The following is a 13,058-nucleotide window of genomic DNA, read 5'->3' as shown; positions in this document are numbered from 1 at the left end:
CTTTGCTCTCTAAGTGTTCTATAATGAACAGAGAAGAGTTAAAATTCCAGAGTTAAAAGTCCTCTGGAAAGAGGATCATCTTCTTGTGCATGCAGGAGCTGCTTGCTGTTTCTAGTCCCTGTTCCCCAAGGTGTGTGCACTGGGCTGAGGAGAGCCCTTGAAGTCATCTCCTGACTCTTCCATTGGGTACGTGGGGAAACTGAGGCCCAGAGCAAGAAAGGACTTGTCCATGGGCTCCCAGCTGGGAATGAGCCCACATGGAGTGAGTCCCTGGGAATGAGCCCACATGGAGTGAGTCCCTGGCTTCTGAGTCCCACGCTCCTTCCTCTTCTGCTTCCGTAGGGGATTTCTATTCTGTGCACCTACCGCAGCCCCAGCCTGCTGTAGGCCTCCATGAACGTCAGGGGGTTTCAGTTTGGGTTTTGTGTTTTTAGAGAAAACTCACATGAGATGCTCTGCTGAGTGCCTTAATGGAGCTCTAACTCAGAGTTGGAAACCACAGGGAGAGGCCGATTCCTAGCAATCTAGAAAAACCTGGCTCCAGATGGCCAGGTTTGAGCAGGTCTTTGAATAATAAAAGTCATAATCATTTATTGAACACATGCTGTATGCCATTGTGCTGGATCTTGTAGGTGGATAAAACAGCCCCTGACATTGAGGTGTGCTGGTGGGGGCAATGTCACATTGATAGATGTTGGGAGTGATAGTGTTTCTTGGATTGGGATTTGAGAGAAACAATAATTTCTTAACCCTTTTGTTGCCCTGTAACACCGGTTGCCACTCCATTTTCTTCTTCATGCTTTTCTGTCCTTTGGAAAGTTTTCTGTTAGTCACACATTTTCACTTCATAATCAGAGAATAGCAATAACTCATAATTCAGGACACAAGCACTGCAGAGCTACTGCCACCTAAGTCACTGCTGACTTGGCCTTCCATTCACTGAAGGGTAGCAGAAGTCCGTCCTCCACCCAGATGTCACAGAATTATACTATCGGTTTACCACAGCCATGGTCACCCCAGCCTTGACATTCAAAGGACCATGGACCACCCACTCACCCTCAGTTCCTAGAACCATTAACTCATTCTCGATTTCGTAGAAAACAAGATCTTGGAGTGAGGGGATATGTCATGCTCCCAGGTTCAAGTTTTCATTTAAAAGATTTAAAAAAACATTGTAAGATAGCCTTATGTTATATCCATAATATATAAAGAACTCTTATATATCACTAAGGAAAAGTCACCCATAAAGCAAAGAAAATGAATGTTTTACCATAAAAGTAGATCAATAAATGGCCAGTGTAAACTATTTCCAAAGGTAGTGATCCAAAAACTTAAGTCAAAATACCAAAGAGATACCATTTTGTAACTAGCAAGTTAACAAACACTGTTATAATGTCTGTCAGTTTTAAATTGGTTGAATAATGATACCTCTATATACTATTTGGCTCATTTTAAAAATCTTGTTTGGGTGACCATTTAATGGGGGAGCAGTACTTGTGACATTGTTTAACAAAATACAGTGGCAAACTTTCTCTTTATTTTGTTATGTTCTTTAATAGGAAAGTGTTTTATACTAAATGACAAATGTTAAAAAATCAAATTTGCGAGACTTTCAGATCTTTTTTTTTTTTTTTTTTAAATATGGAACACTTCATGAATTTGCGTGTCATCCTTGCTCAGGGGCCTTGCTAATCTTTTCTGTATTGTTCCAGTTTTAGTCTGTGCTGCCAAAGTGAGCACTGCAATCTTTCTTTAAAAACAAAGCATCGTTTCTGGTCTAAAGGCTGAGAAAGAGTAGGTCTGGACTCTAAAGAGGATAAATGGAAAAGGGTCATCTTGAGTCTGCTTTCCAAACAGATGTTTGTTTCCTCGTCTGTATAGTGGGGTGTGGGTGGGGGTGTGGGTGCTCCTGTTTATCTCAGAAGGCCATCTGAGCCAGGCGGCTCCTGCCACCCACACCTCCCAGGGTTGGGCCTACACCAGATCTGGCACTGCAGGAAGACCTCCATCTTTTCTCATCCTCATCCCAAGGACAAGTCAGTGCCACATTGAATCAGACATTTAGTCAGTGCAAGAGAGTGTTTTGGTTTTCCCAAATTTATTGCCTGTTCCCACCCGCCTTCTAATCGTTGTTATTGGTTCACCCACCCTTCTTGGCTGGTGGAGTTGAATGAAGATGTGACTAATTGGAGAAAGACTTTGTCCCTGGAGGGCGCACCTCTGTTTTGGAAAGATGTCAGTTCTCCTCCACATTTTTATATATATAAGTACTTTTTTCTTTTGATAGACTTTTATAAATGCTCTGAAGTTTGGAGGGATGAGTTGATAAAAATAAGCAAGAAAACTTCCATGAAAGAATCGAAGAGGATAATGAAACATTGTAAAACTCTGATCATTAGAATGGAATGGTAGAGAAATAGGACAAAATTAAAAAGCTCAGAAACAGACCCAAGCCTTTGTAAGAATTTGGTCTCTGATTTCAAATGAGTTGGTGGGAATTGTACTAAGGCAGTTGACTGAGGAGTAAAATCCATATTCTTTACCAAAATGAGTTCCTGAAGGATTAAAGAATTAAATATAAAACTTATCTCTGAAAGAAGTTGAAGAAAATGTAGGTGAATCCTTACCCCATTTTTTTTTTTTTTTAACTTTTCTGCCCCTACTGCTAAGGAGTAATTGTTGGATGTAAATCATGAGAAGTTGCATTTTCACAGAACCGCTAACCACATACAAACAGCAGCTAATGGATAACCTGGCATGTTCCCCTAGGCAGCCCTCATCCCAGATAACACTGGGCGGGAGTGGCTTCTCCTCCTAAGTGGACTGTGGCCTCAAACCTGGTGGGGAGGTGGGAAGACCTAATCTGTGATATTTTGAGATGCTTGTAACACGTTACAGGGCGGTTAGAAGAATCTCTTTAATGATAGAGAGTGTTGCTTTTATGTGGGCAGAATCATTCTGAAGTGTTGGTCTTGAGTGGCCAACCCATTTTTTTACCTGGAGTCTATTAAAGTACCCACTACATGCCCATACTGAGCCCTCCTTGCTTCCAGATTACCATACTCTCCCAGTTTACAAAACACAGCTTACCCCCTCACTTAATCTTCTACAACCCTCACAAGCAAGTGAGACAACAACTGTCCCCATTTTTTATAGAAAACTAAAGGAAAAAGGCTAAGTGGTTTACCCACGGTCATCCCTGGCTAGCACAGGCACCGGTGAGTGAACCCAGATGTATTGGTTCTCAAAGGAATCTTTTCATCTTGATGCATGTGGTGTGTTCGTGGGGTTCACACCTTGCCTCGTTTCCTTGCATCAGAGTTGGAAGTCAGGAGTTCTGGTTCTTACTTTCTGATTGAGGAAAGAGAAGGAGAAGCAACTTCTTCAAGGTGGTGATGGCGGGCTGCATTCATAAGAGAAAAAGAGGTGTTTCTGACCCTGAGGGGCTTGCTCTTGTCTCACAGACCCCTAGGAGATGATTAGTGATTTAGTTTCAAATTCTCTGTCCTGCTGGGGTTTGGGAACCACTGAGGCTGGAGGTGGGCTTCCTGCAGGAGGAACACTTGGGAACTGTAGACTCTTCGGAGAAGGTCGGGGCGGTCAAGCCTGTGCTTTGATCAGCCTTCCCCTGCCAGTGCGAGCACAGGGCCGAGCACAGACATGCCAACCGCATGAACAGGTGGGATGCAGACTGTCTGGAAGAAATCCAGGCTGGGGCGAGCAACGTCTGTTCACCCCAGGAAGCATTTGTTGAGGCAGATGTACCAGGTAAATGGCTGAATAGCAGCGTTTAAAAGGAGAAGTAATGACACTACCCTCGTTGTGAAGCCAAACTTCTGTCCTACGGCACCCAGGACCCTGGTGGTTCCAAAAATGCACCTGCCCTCCCCCTCCCTCTCTCTAGGGATGTTTCCCAGCTGGGCTGTCTGTTTATTCATTAAGTTGCGGATATTTATTGGCCTTCTGCTCCATACAACATGCCAGCCTCTTGGAGAGGGCACAAATATTTATGAAGCACCTTGCCTGCCCTGAAGGCGCTTCATGAACCAGCTGAGCCGGTCAGGCAGGGCCTCCTTACATTAATAACAGCTACTGCATGTCGGCCACCCACTACTGCTCTGCATGTGCAAGATGGTGGACGTTGATCTCTCGTTTTAGAGGTGAGGAAAGGGAGGCTCAGAGTTCATCACTTGTCCAGGAAGTTGGTATTTGAGGAGGGTCTGTGGAGAATGTGGCGGACAAGGAGAGGCGGGGGCCAGGGGTCGGAACTCAGTGTCTCTCATTGTGGGCACGGCCTCTAACTCCACCTTCCTGTCTCCACAGAGTGCAGCAGCTGCCCCAAGCCCTGTGCTTGGCAACATTCCCCCCAATGATGGGATGCCCGGAGGCCCCATCCCACCCGGTTTCTTTCAGGTACGTGCTGGGCCCTCGTTTGGTCCTTTGCTCAGTTCACTCCAGGCCAGGCTCGGGCAGGCGGGAGGGAGGGAGAGAGAGAGAGAAGTAAGTAGTAGCTCAGTTTGCCATGGTCTAAATACCGTTTCTTTATGCTGGTTCAAACCCTTCCCTTTCCCTCCCTTTGTCCACCCCTTCCAAAACCATGGAGGGGAGAAAAGAAATGGAGAGCAGACACCTCCTGCATGTGCTGGAGTTTTTCTTCACACCCACTTCACAACGTAGCCGCCCCCCTGGTCAGGGAGGCAGTGGGGCCGCTTCCAGGTCCCAAGTCCAAGTCCAAGTCCGGGTGAAGCTGTCTTTTAACAAAGGTTTTTTTTTTCCTCTTTTTTTTAAACAAGTAAACTGTTCTTTGTTTCTGTTTTGTTGCTGCTGTCCTTGTCATTGTTTACTTTGCCTGTTCAAACTACAAACCTTAGGCGTAATGTAAAAAAACAAAAAACCCACCATCTTGGCAGGTCTGGGACTCCTTTCCCTCTGGTTAACCACTTGATTTTTTCCGAGTGTGATCACAGACGGCATCCCACGAGTATCTGTGCCCAGCACTCTGCCCCGCCAAAGGCAGGAGCAGATCCCACGTGGATCGAGAGCCCAGTCTTTTCTAAAAGACACCTTGTTGGAGTCTCGGGGACTTTCTGTGTTGTCAAGGTTGGGAGTGACTGCCACCCCCTCTGCATCTTTTCCATCTCTGTCATCTTCTCGCGGAGGGGCTCATTCCATTTAAACTAGATTGAGACTTGGAAGTGCTGTCTTGGAGAGGCGTCGGCATGCTGGGCTGGAAGGAACTTTTATGTTGAAGCTCTTGAGTGTAACATCCCATTCTTTCACACCTGTCTGCAGCTGGGTTTGAGAATCTGCCCGAGTTCCCCATGCCTTTTGAAAGGTTAGCACTTCTAGGTAAGAATATAGGAGGAGCAGTTGTATGGAAAAAAAAAAGCAAAGATTTCTCTGTGAAGCCCAAAGCTTCTAAACTGGGACCGGTGAGGCAGAGTCCAAGGAGACTTGTGCTCAGTGAAGCCAGTATTTCACATTGTGTGCATCCAGCAGTGAGACACAGGCTGCAAGGGGCTCCCTAACACAGGAGGTATCTGAGCAAAAATGGGACGAAGGCCTGTTAGAGATACCTAGGGTGGGAGATGACCTAGAAGACCTTTCTACTTTGCAAGATTTCACATTTTGGTGGATGTTAACTCCTAGGCGAGGAGGTTTAGGACATGCTGCTCACCAGCCAAGTAGGGAGTCAGTCAAATATGGGTCTGCCTATATCTGGTTGCAACTTCTTTCTCAGGCTTATATGTCCTCACCCATGATGCCCTTGATAATGTGCAGATGTGGCTTTCTTGCCTGGCAGTCAGAGCCCACCCAGGTACCAGGCTCTACCTATGTGCATCCCATTGAGGCTTCATGCTGCTTGTCTGGGTGCCCAGTGCAGGCCACTGTGGTGGGAAGAGGAGGACAGTAGCCAGCTGTATTTTTAAAAATAGTCCATTAACTTCTATTTGGGCCTGAGTCTGGGGCAAGGCAAGGTCTGCCTGATATGTGGGCAGTTCCCAACTTCCTGCTTTGGTATAATTGTCCATGGTTAAGGCCTAATTCCAGACATACTTCTTGGGCCCTCCCCTGTGACGTTCAGGGGTGTGTGGTCAGAAATCTCAGACTGATTCTGTCCTTATTTAGCTACCAGCAGTCACCATCACACAGCGGTGACTTTTGGACCCTCTTGACTTGACTTCTCTGATCCCCTGTCAAGATGAACCATCAAGAGCTGGCTGGGTCATTGAGCAAGGAACTCTGTGCCCTGGCTTCTCTGCTTCCTGGGGTGACTTTGGCCCAAGCCCCTCCCTCACCTCCCTCCTCAGAGCATCATTTCCCCATCAGTCAGATGAAGGCGGATGGGGTCCTTCCTGGCCGTGATCCTTAACTGCTCAGTCTGGGTCACTGCTAAGGGGAAAGGATATCTCTCTGGCAGGAGGTAGTAGCTGCCCATTTCCGGAGAAGGCCAATTCACAATGGGAATATTAGCTATTGATTGCTGGCCCTGCCCCCCACGCTCATCTTGCAGGCGGCCACTCTGATATTAGAAGGGAAATAGAGATGGTATCGAGGGTTTTATCTGCTGCCAACAATTGCACTTCTTCCCCTGCTTGGTCGCGGCCTGGGCGGGCAGCTCTGCTGCAGGAGGATCTTTGCACTGAGGAACCAGCCTGAGTTGGTTGACCCATCTTTGGCCAGACCCTGTCCCAAAGGAGCCAGCCCAGTTTTCAGGTCAGGACTCTACCCCCAGCTAGTGTTAAATTTAGAAGTCAGTGGGGTCTCCAGGGTGGGTGGGAGAGAGCAGCTGTCCACTCTCTATTTTGGCTCCTTAGAAAGTAACAGGGGATTCCCTCCCTCAGGCCTTTGACTGCCAGGCTGCGAAGCTCCTTCTGGGGTCAGGAGGTCTGGCCATCCACACCTTAGTTTCTGTCTGTTTGCTCTATCTTACTCGGTGTTTGGGCTTCCGAGGTGGACAGTGCCTGTCTGGTCCTGTGGCATGAGATGTATCTGGTAGCAGCAGATTGAGGGCTGACAGGGAGGTGGTTTGGGACCCGACTTCGCCACACTCAACTCTTGGAGAATATTGTGGGGTTCTTGGGGTCATTGTAGAACTTAACAAGACCATTCTAATTCTGTGTGTTCTGTGTAAAAGGGCTGTCTTCATCTTGGCATCCTCAGCACCTGGCGTACACTAGGGCTCCGGGAAACATTTGAACTAAGTTTGTTTGTGTTGCTCACATTACCAGAAGTGGAGCGCCGCCAGCCCCAGAGCTCTAAGTCATGATCAGGCTTGGAGGGTCTGGGGTAGGGTTCTGGGATGGGGAGGAGAACAGAGAACTAGAGCCTGAGGATGCTTGTTCTAGTCCCCCACCTGCTCACACACTTGCTGAGTGACCTTGGGCAAGTTGTTCATCATCTCTGGGCCCAGTTTCCTCACTAGTAAATGAAACTGGGTGGACCAGATGGTCTCTTGAGGGCCCTTCCAACTTGGATTTTCTGCTTTGGATCCAGATGGATTTTATATAATCAAGCAATGGCATTTTTTTTTTTTCATGCAGCTTAAGTCAGTTGGGCTGCACATCTGGCAAACTCGGCTTGGTTTTGGCCAGGCCCACTGGTCTGGGTGGGTCCCCAGCTCCTTGGCCCTAAGGTGGTTCTAAGGGAGGCACTGTCCAATGAGGATTTTTAGGTCCAGAGCTGGAGAATTGCGGGAGGGCAGGGGTCACAGAGAAGGGAGCATTGGGTACAGGCTGTTTTTGTTCTTGTTTTGTTTTAAATTCCAATAATTGTTTTCAGTTATGTTGTGTTTTCAGACATGCAACTTACTTTCATTTTGATCACAGTGTTTCTGCAGAGGAGGCATGGCTGATTGGGAAATTGAGACTCAGAAAGGTGACCTGTCCAAAGTTACCAACCCGGGGCTGTAATGGGAGTCTAAACCTAGGCTTCTCGGTTCCTGATCCTAGTGTTCTTCCACAGCAGTCAGAAGTCCAAGTGTCAATATAGGTTTGAGTGTCTACAGGAAGAAGAGAGACTAGAGAATCCAAAGAAGGAGGGAAATAACGGAAGTAGAAAGAGAATCTCTAGCCATCTTCTCTCAAAAGTGGCCAATATTTCCGCCCAGATGTCAGCTGTGATTAGCTAGAGGTGGCTGCTTAGAACACTTGTTGAGAATGATACTGAAGCTGTGTCGTGTCCAGGCTTACCAGATACTGACTGGCCAGGTTTACCATGAACATGGGCAAGTAAATGGTAGGATATGTTTTACGTATGTACCATCCCCCATCTAGTTCAGAGTTTGCATTTGTGGATGTGAAATGGAAGCCCAGAGGCAGATGCAACTATGCTTCGTGGCAGTCATTGGCCACCTCTGATGTGAAGGCACAGGGCTTGGCTCTAGGCCAGACCTGAGTTAACTGTAGTCTGCCCACATGAGCACCCAGCCTACCAGCGAGACTGACAGATAAACTCATGCTCTGTAGCAGGAAGTGAAAGGCCTGCCTCCCCAGATGGGAGATTAGGACGGCTTCCTGGAGGCAGTGGAGCCCTGGCTGGGACGGTGTCTAAAGGTGTGGTACTCGGTGGGGGACAAAGCTGGAAAGGTTGCCTGCAGTTGTTGATGGACTTTGTTGAGACCCAACAGAGGTCACAGGGCTATAGACTGTATCTTCCCTGGAAGAACAGCCGTGGGGGATCCAGCTCCCTCTGCCAGAAGCTCAGCCCATCCTGCTCTGAACGTTCCCAGATACTTTCTGCTGTGACCAGGGGGCAGTAAGGATTGATGTGTCCACCATTCCAATGAGTCCTTATCTTGCCAGCTGAGCCCATTCACCTTGGAAAGAGGTCAAAGTCTGCCCCCAGAAAACCCTCCCTGTCAGTTCTACGGGGAGAAGAGAAAGAGCAAATGATGTGTATAGCGCAGGAAACAGAGAAATGATCCAGAAAATAAAAGGGAGAGACACACACATGACCTAGGACCTCTGCGTTTGAAATTACAGGGAACGCTTCTCTCCTCCTCTCCTGCAGAAGTAGTTGGGGTTTCTCTGGGAGGGAAGCAGCCTCAGGAGGGTTCTGATGACTGACTGGAAGTATCTAAGTTCTGCCACATAGAAGATACTCTGCCTTGCCTCTGTGTGAGTGTTTAGCCCTTGGATCTCAGATCCTTGAGAGAAAAGAAGAGGGAGGGCAGTTTGAGTTTTGTAAGAAAGACATTTCTACCACCTGCCCACTTAACAATGAAGTAGTGAGCTCCTTGGCACTGATGGTAACCAAGCAGAGACTAGATGCCCAGCAGAGAGCCTTGGGGACTATGAGCCTCGGGGTGGAGTGCTGTGTTTCCAGGGAGGGTCAAATCTCAGTAAATGAGAATATGCCAGTGGCAGCAATTCGGGCAGTTCCCAGGAGCTGGGGCGAGTACTGTCCATTTCCTGCCTTCCTCTCCAGCGGGAAGCAGGCAGCCACAGCTGAGTAAGATGACATTCTCCTGCCAGAAAGCCACTGCAACAGGAAAGACTTCTCTGTGCTGACCAGGGCAAGTCTGGTACTCGGGAGACTTGGATAGAATTAAACCACCTTGTTTTTGTGGTTTTCAAAGTCTGCTACTAGGGAAGATTTGATAATTGGGGACATAGATCCCCATTTGACAGATGGTGAGTCTAAGGCTGGAACCTGAACCATGTGAGACATGGCGAGGCTGGTTGATTATCCGGTAGCCCAAGGGTTAGGTGTGGTCTCTCAGGGCACAGTGACCTCGCAGTCACCCAGCCCTGGTGAGCACTGCAGACCAAGGAGGCCACCGCAAACCTCACCGACTGTTGGAGGAGTCAGGGAGTGATTATTCAGAGGGGTCAGTGCAACAAGGAACAACAGCCAACCTGGCCTGGGGGCTATCTAGAAAAGCTGCCCCCAGGGACTGACATTTGAGCTGAAGCCTGAGAAGGAAGCAGTTGCCAGTGGAGGGAAAGGGGACAGGGTGCTAGGACAGGATGTGAAAGGGCAAGTTCGGGATGGCAGGAGGCTTGGATAGCTGGGCAAGGATGTATGTGGGGGACAGGAGTGGGGTGGATCAAGGTGAACCATGAATTGGACACACAAAGGGCTTTAACTTAAAGACAGAGGAGAGGGGTGGAAGGTTCCTAAGAAAGAGAGTGAGTGACCTGGTGCCAGGAAGAGCGCCAATACCTGGAGGGGCCAAGCTCTCTCAGGTTGACCAGTGAGAAGGGTAGAGTCCGGTCTGTGGTCCCCTCAGGAGGTGGCCAAAAGAGAGTGAGTGACCTGGTGCCAGGAAGAGCGCCAGTACCTGGAGGGGCCACGCTCTCTCAGGTTGACCAGTGAGAAGGATAGAGTCGGTCTGTGGTCCCCTCAGGAGGTAGCCAGGGCCTGAACTGGGGCGGTGACTGGGTGCAGTTGCTGGTGCTTCCCTGCTGGAGCCTGGTGGCCCCTTGCTGGATATTGGAGTTGGGTGGGAAGCAGAGCCTGGAGGAGGCCCAGGGTTCTGGCTGACATTGGACCATGCCGAGTAGGTCATTGAGGTAAGGCTATGGTGGTGAGAGGCTGAGTTTGAGCAGCTTCTTACTCTGTCAGGCCCCTAGTGTGGTCCTGTGGCTGCCCAGCCTAACCCAGCCCTCCCTGTCAGCCCTAGCCAGTGCTCTCAGGCCATCAAGTGGAACTTTCTTGACCCCCTCTTAGAGTGGCTGGTAGAAAACTATCCAGATTAGAAAAGGCATCCCCTTCTGTGATTTCCTTTGACCTGTAAGGTGGGCCTGAGATATAATAGCCTTCCCACTGTATGGATGAGGAAACGGAGGCTCAAATTAGCCAGAGTTGCTTAGGGAAGATAGGCCTGAACGGGGCTGTGGGATCCAGAGCTCCTTGGTGAACTCCCTCCCCTATATGTCTGTTGGAGAGTAAATTCTCCTTCCCTTTCTGAGCGCTACTCTCTGACCCCGGCCCCTTGTCCTATCTGCTTCTCTGTGGGCAGAGGGGGTCTGATAGATGTGCTGCCCTGTGTGTGTGTGAGGGGACGACAGAGGTGCTATGTCAGGGGTGAGTGGGGACTGAAGCACCCCCCTCCTCACCACCCCTCGCCCTGCTGTCTGCCTCCACAGACTGACAGAAGGCAGGGTCACCCCTGCTGAGAAGGATTAGAGAGAAGGCGGGGCACCCCAACTGCTGTTCCCCACCCCCAGCCCCCACCTGTTCCGAGCTGACTTGGCTCTGCGGTGGTAGCAGCCCCCTCCTCTTTACTGTGTGAAGCCAGCTGGATGCTTTAAGCTGGCCTTGGGATGCAGGCACCCCGACTTGAGTCAGGCCCTGCTGCCAGACTGCTGTGTGTCCTCAGGGAACCATTCTCCCCTCTCTGGGCCTTAATTTGCTCATCTATCCAATAAGGGCTTTAAAACCGCTGGCCACTTCGGAGCACTGTGGTCTGTGCTGGTCCTGTCCCCCTTGCCACCAGATCAACGCCAGCAATCACCTGGCCTGTATGGAAAGGCCAGGACAGGAGAGAAAGAAAAAAGCTTTTTTTTCCTTGCCAACACCACCTCCACAAAGGTCAGGCTGTGCTCCCGCCCCGCCCGGCAGCCAGCCTGGTGCCTAATGTCTGCCCAAGCGGCAGATGACCGGCACTGGGCTCCTAGCAACAGTGGACAAAAGGTTACTCCTGACGTGCCAGGCTGCCTTGGCCCCCTCGCCCTCCCTCTTAAAAGGAAAAAAAAAAAGTTGCGGCTTTGGCTGGCGCGTGTGCCTGTGTGCACGCGCGTGGGCATGTTTGTGTCTGCACACTCGAGCCACCTCTCCCCGCCCTCCGAAAAAACGTGAACTCCACATGTCGCGCCGTAACTCTCACTGATGAAATGGAAAGTTGAACATAAATCAATGTCTGCCGCCCTGTTAGCTATGCATCAGCAGTCAGTGCCTGGGAGATTTGCTCGGTAACAAAGCACCCAGCGGCTCCGTGGGCCTTGGCTGCCCCCTAATGCAGAGCCAGCCCCACACCAAGGATCCCAGCAGGGGCTGCAGCTAGCTCCTGGCCACCTGCTTCTGCTCGCCCCCTCCAAAAGACTGCCAGTCTGCTCCCTTTTGGGCGAGAGGAAGGGGGCATCTTTGAAAAGACCCTTGGACCTAGGAGGCCTAGGCTGTTGCTTGCAGCCCAGGTGACCCCAGCAGCCGTGGCCCCTCTCTCTGGGCCTCTCCTCCTGAGCTGTAAGCTGACTCTGGATCTCTCTTGAGTTTTATGGATCCAGTAGTGTCAGCAGCCGCCTTCTCCTCTTGTTTATTAAGAGCTTGGGCTGGTTTATCCTTTTCCCCTTCGGACCTGGGTTTTTACTTTGGATTTCTCGTAGAGCTGAATTTTCCCCCTATGCCTGAGAGCCGTTCTGTTGTGGATTGTCAGCTGTCCCCATACTGGCCGTGTCTGATCCCCCACAAGATTTCCCGCCTCTCATGGGGGTTGGGGGGAGCCCCCTGTGTTTTTGTTTTGTCTCTTCATAGCTGCCTAAGGGAGTCGACCCTCCTCTGCTTCTGCCTTCACCTTTATTCTCTGCAAATCATGCTGAGATTTTTCTCCTTTAAAAAAAAAAAAGGTCAAATTCCTCAGCCCTTGTAGCAGAAGAGGTTTGAGGAAGAAAATTCCACAGGAACCCTGTAATAACATGCCTTGGCATTATGTGGCTCGAGAGAGATCCCCTGAGTAAGATCACACCACCCTGAAAGGAAACTGCCCTTTGGGGAGTCTGGGCTGGGCCACAGGCCAGGGTGCTGGACTGCAGGTCAGGGCATTCTCGCCCCTCGCCGAGGGCTGTAAGGTGCTATTCTAAGAGCTGGCTATATAGCAGGTGATCCACAGTGTGGGTTCCGGGTTCATGTCCCGTTTCTGATTAAATTAACTAGCCGAATTTTTCTTGGCAAGCTCTCTCCCCCAACTGAGGGCCTTGGGATAAAGGACGCCCCGGGACCAGGCCTCTACAGGTGGCTTTGAACTTGTCTTCCAGAAAGCCTTGTCTCTCATTGAATCTGAAATGATGGGATAAGACTTGGTACGAGCATGGACGGGGCCACAGCCTCCGCGAAGT

The 13,058-nt window shown here is 49.8% G+C and overlaps 1 protein-coding gene and 1 non-coding gene across 2 annotated transcripts in view; one reads left to right on the top strand and one right to left on the bottom strand.

Annotated features, from left to right (window-relative positions):
* SSBP3 (single stranded DNA binding protein 3) overlaps positions 1-13,058 on the top strand; it is a 192,079-nt gene that overhangs the window by 142,720 nt on the left and 36,301 nt on the right. Inside the window, exon 7 of the mRNA XM_015595299.2 lies at positions 4,324-4,413. Within this exon, the coding sequence (XP_015450785.2) occupies positions 4,324-4,413 (90 nt within the window). The remainder of the gene's footprint in view (positions 1-4,323; positions 4,414-13,058) is intronic.
* Positions 1,636-1,738, bottom strand: LOC112486064. Its single transcript, XR_003048606.1, has one exon. It is a non-coding gene; the product is annotated as a U6 spliceosomal RNA (small nuclear RNA).

This window comes from Pteropus alecto, unplaced genomic scaffold, assembly GCF_000325575.1.
Source record: "Pteropus alecto unplaced genomic scaffold, ASM32557v1 scaffold25, whole genome shotgun sequence".
In the NCBI taxonomy this organism is placed as follows: domain Eukaryota; kingdom Metazoa; phylum Chordata; class Mammalia; order Chiroptera; family Pteropodidae; genus Pteropus; species Pteropus alecto.
This window is presented reverse-complemented; position numbering and strand designations above follow the sequence as displayed.